Below are 3,635 nucleotides of genomic sequence, written 5' to 3'. Positions count from 1 at the left end.
CCATCACTATAATGTAACATGCTTCCACCTTTTTTCTCTCAGGTCCCAACCCAAATAAAGAAATCTCCCGTGTGCTCTGTGTTTGTGTGGGCTTCAAGTCACAAGCTCTGTGAAACATTAATTAAAGAATAAATATATTATATTTCATGAATTGGAAAATAGCTTTAATATAACCAGGAAAAAAAAAAAAGACTATTCCTTCTTGTTACTAGAGGCTGGCACAAAAAGTAATGCAATTTTGGGTATTGCATATCATATAAACTATTGGAATAATAAATTTAATAAAGATAAGGTGTAAAAATCCCTATATACATCCTCTAGTATCAATATGTCATATCACACTCTTATTAATACCATATTCAACTAATATAATATATAAAAAAAAAAAAATTAGACCCATTTACGCTTGAATTCAATCAACTTCAGAAGATATGGCCAAATCCTTGAATCTCAACTATAAATCATATTACAATTTGGAAATAAACTTGAGTTTTATGAGAATTGCAATATTCACAATATTTTCATAGCAAATTTTTTAAAAATACTAAATATTTTTAACACACACGGAAAGAGAGGGAGAAGGTTTTCATAATAAATCTTAAGTAGTTGATTATTACAGGTTTTTAATATAAAGTTACTACTGAAATTATTTTTCTGCCTACCAATAACAGTAAGTAACTACCACGTAAAATTTATTATAAAAGTATTATAAAAATATATCGAACTTAACATTTTCCGAGTCTCGTATTGAAATCTAGATGGTGATAAAGAGTGAGTAATATACTGCCAGCCTCTGGAATGTGCTTGTGCTAAGACGTGGGACAGTATTTGCGCGTGAGGTTTGGATAAATATATATTTAAAATAGGCAAAAATTAGGGGGGGTAGCACGCTTATTTCGTGCAACTAAGCCTTGTGGTGGGATTAGTTTTCAATTGGTGAAGAGTGCGTTGGCAAAGTGTGAGAAAGAGAGTGTGAAACGGACTTCAATACGCTTAACAACCTTTACCATTCTTTTCCATCCCTCTAATTTTGCCTATTTTCAGTTACAAATTTTGTTTTTTTTTAGTTTCCACCCTTTGTTTAATTTTGTCTAAATACAATCTCTTATTTTTCCAATTAACTCTCTCTCTCTCTGCTTCACTAAAAATCCCATAATTTCCCAATTCCATCCAAACTAGGCTAATATGTGTAACTTCGGGGGTTAAATAACGAAAGAATCATTGGCAGACTAATTCACACTCACTGTTCTATTGGGTATCCATAATATTTATATATCCCTTTCTCTCTATATATAAATTCACAACCCCACTCTCCTTCACTTGCTTTTTTCATACCCTCCAACCTTTCTCACAAAAGTTCTCTTTTTTTGTTTGGGGTATTGGAGGAAGAACAAATGGAAGCTCAAGAAGAAGTCATGATGGGGTCTAGAGATCAAACCCACATCGTGAAAGGCAAGCGCACCAAACGCCAAAGGCCTCAATCCCCCATCCCTTTTGCCATGATCACTACTACAAGTGGAGATGATATTATTGGTGGTGGTGGTGGTGGTGGCAGCGGCGGCGGCGGCACCACTACTGGCGGCGATTGTTACAATGTTGATATCCTCAATACCAACAATATTATCAATTGGTCACCTCCTGCCACGACTTCAACTGAATTACAAGATAGCACCGAGGAAGAAGAGGACATGGCCAATTGCCTAATCCTTCTAGCTAAAGGCCAATCCGTTCGCGGCCGCGGTGAGTCCCTCAAACAAGTTGAAGAAGATGCTGCTGCTGCTTCTGCTTCTGCTTCTGCTTCTGCTTATAAGCTTAATAGTCGAAGATTCTTAGAGGCAGCAGGCACAGGAATAGGTCCAGGCACAGGCACGGGCATGGGCACGAGTACAGGTACAGGTACAGACACGAGTAATAAGGCTGGATGTTATATTTACGAGTGCAAGACATGTAACCGGACATTCCAATCATTCCAAGCGCTCGGTGGGCATAGGGCAAGTCACAAGAAGACTAAGGCCTTGGCAGCAGCAGCAGAAGAAAAGAAGCAATTTTTATTGTCTTCGGAGGATGATAGTGTTGAAGAAGCGCAACAACAACAACAACAGCAGCAACAAGTGATCATCAAGAAGAATAATAATGATCATTTCTCATCGTCTCTTTCTCTACAGTTGAGTAATAGTTCTAGAGGTTTGTATAGCAATAACAACAATATTAACAGGTCAAATAATAATAATAATAATAATAAGGTTCATGAGTGTTCGGTTTGTGGTGCGGAATTCACGTCCGGACAGGCCTTAGGTGGTCACATGAGACGGCACCGTTCACCTATGGGGACAAGTAGTAGTACTAGTCTGTCTTTGACAGCTCCAATAGCTTTGGAATCTGATCAATATCATCAGGAACAACCACCGAACAAGAAGCCAACACACATGCTTTCATTGGATTTGGATCTCAACCTTCCTGCCCCAGAAGATGATCATGATCATGTTCATGGAGTTGAACAGAAATTCCCATTTGCACCAAAGCAACAACAGCAACAGCAGCAGCAGCAGCAACAACAACAACAACAACAACAACAGAAACAACAGCAACAACAATCAACTAGTCTTGTTTTCTCCGCCCCAACTTTGGTGGACTGTCATTACTAAACAAAAGGGTCAGAAATTTTTTTATTTGTTTATCTTGCACGATTTCTCAAGCTCATTTGAGGAGAATTATATACGGTAATTTGTTTTTTGTTTATATATATTTTACCATTCAAAAACTATAAGATTCTTTCAATTATTTTTATTTTAATTTCCTTCATATATATGGACTTAAAATTCTTTGTTAAAGCAAGTTGTGTGTTGTGTTCTTAAAGGCATGTTGTAATTCATGAAAAGTGCATGATATAGAGTCCTTTTCATCTTCTTTTTGATTGGTTTTTGTTCTTTTCAGTGGGAGGGAATGTGATAAACACTTTGAGAGAGAGAGAGAGAGAGAAAACTATGGGTGTTTGGCTTGGGATGTCACCACTCACCACCACAACCAAAAGCGTGGTTTAGGTTTCATTATTTTGTTCAAAAAGAAAGCCTCTCTCTCTCTCTCTCTCACTCTCTCTCTCTCTCTCTCATATATTATAGCCAGAGACAAGAATAGAATAAAAGTATAGAAAGCCAGTAAGGAACTGCAATTCCCACATGAATACACCTCTTGTCCTTTTTATCTTTTTTCAATAACAAAGTGGCATTAAAATAATGATCTTAATTAGCCATTTTTGTTCTTTTCTTTGCTTGGTCCACCTCTCTGTTAGTTAACAGCCTACACATTACACCTAAGCAACATTAGCTATCATCCAGTACTCCATGACCCACAAGCCTTTACAATGCTCCAATAGGTTCTGAATCTTCTGATACACTACTTTAATTCAACTTCTCAACTGGGGGCATGTGAAGTTTGGTTTCATCAAATCTTAATTTAGTAAATCCGATCAGAAGTTTCTTCTTTAATTGATTCAATATGATTTGTACCAATGCTACCTTCTTCTTTTTTTCTTAAGAAGGAAAAAAAAAAAATCAATTTACTAGTTAAACAAATTAAACCCATGATTAGAAATTTTATTTGGAATTTCGTTACTAGATCTCAATTAGTGAATTTAT

The 3,635-nt window shown here is 36.4% G+C and overlaps 1 protein-coding gene across 1 annotated transcript; it reads left to right on the top strand.

Annotated features, from left to right (window-relative positions):
* The first annotated feature begins 1,287 nt into the window (after positions 1-1,287).
* LOC111992113 (zinc finger protein ZAT5) lies at positions 1,288-2,850 on the top strand. Its single transcript, XM_024023923.2, has one exon. The coding sequence runs from the start codon at positions 1,395-1,397 to the stop codon at positions 2,643-2,645; it is 1,251 nt and encodes a 416-aa protein (XP_023879691.2). The 5' UTR covers positions 1,288-1,394; the 3' UTR covers positions 2,646-2,850.
* The last annotated feature ends 785 nt before the right edge of the window (positions 2,851-3,635 follow it).

Source organism: Quercus suber, unplaced genomic scaffold, assembly GCF_002906115.3.
Source record: "Quercus suber isolate HL8 unplaced genomic scaffold, Cork oak 2.0 scaffold_176, whole genome shotgun sequence".
In the NCBI taxonomy this organism is placed as follows: domain Eukaryota; kingdom Viridiplantae; phylum Streptophyta; class Magnoliopsida; order Fagales; family Fagaceae; genus Quercus; species Quercus suber.
Note: the sequence above shows the minus strand (reverse complement) of the source record. Positions and strands in the feature narration are given on the sequence as shown.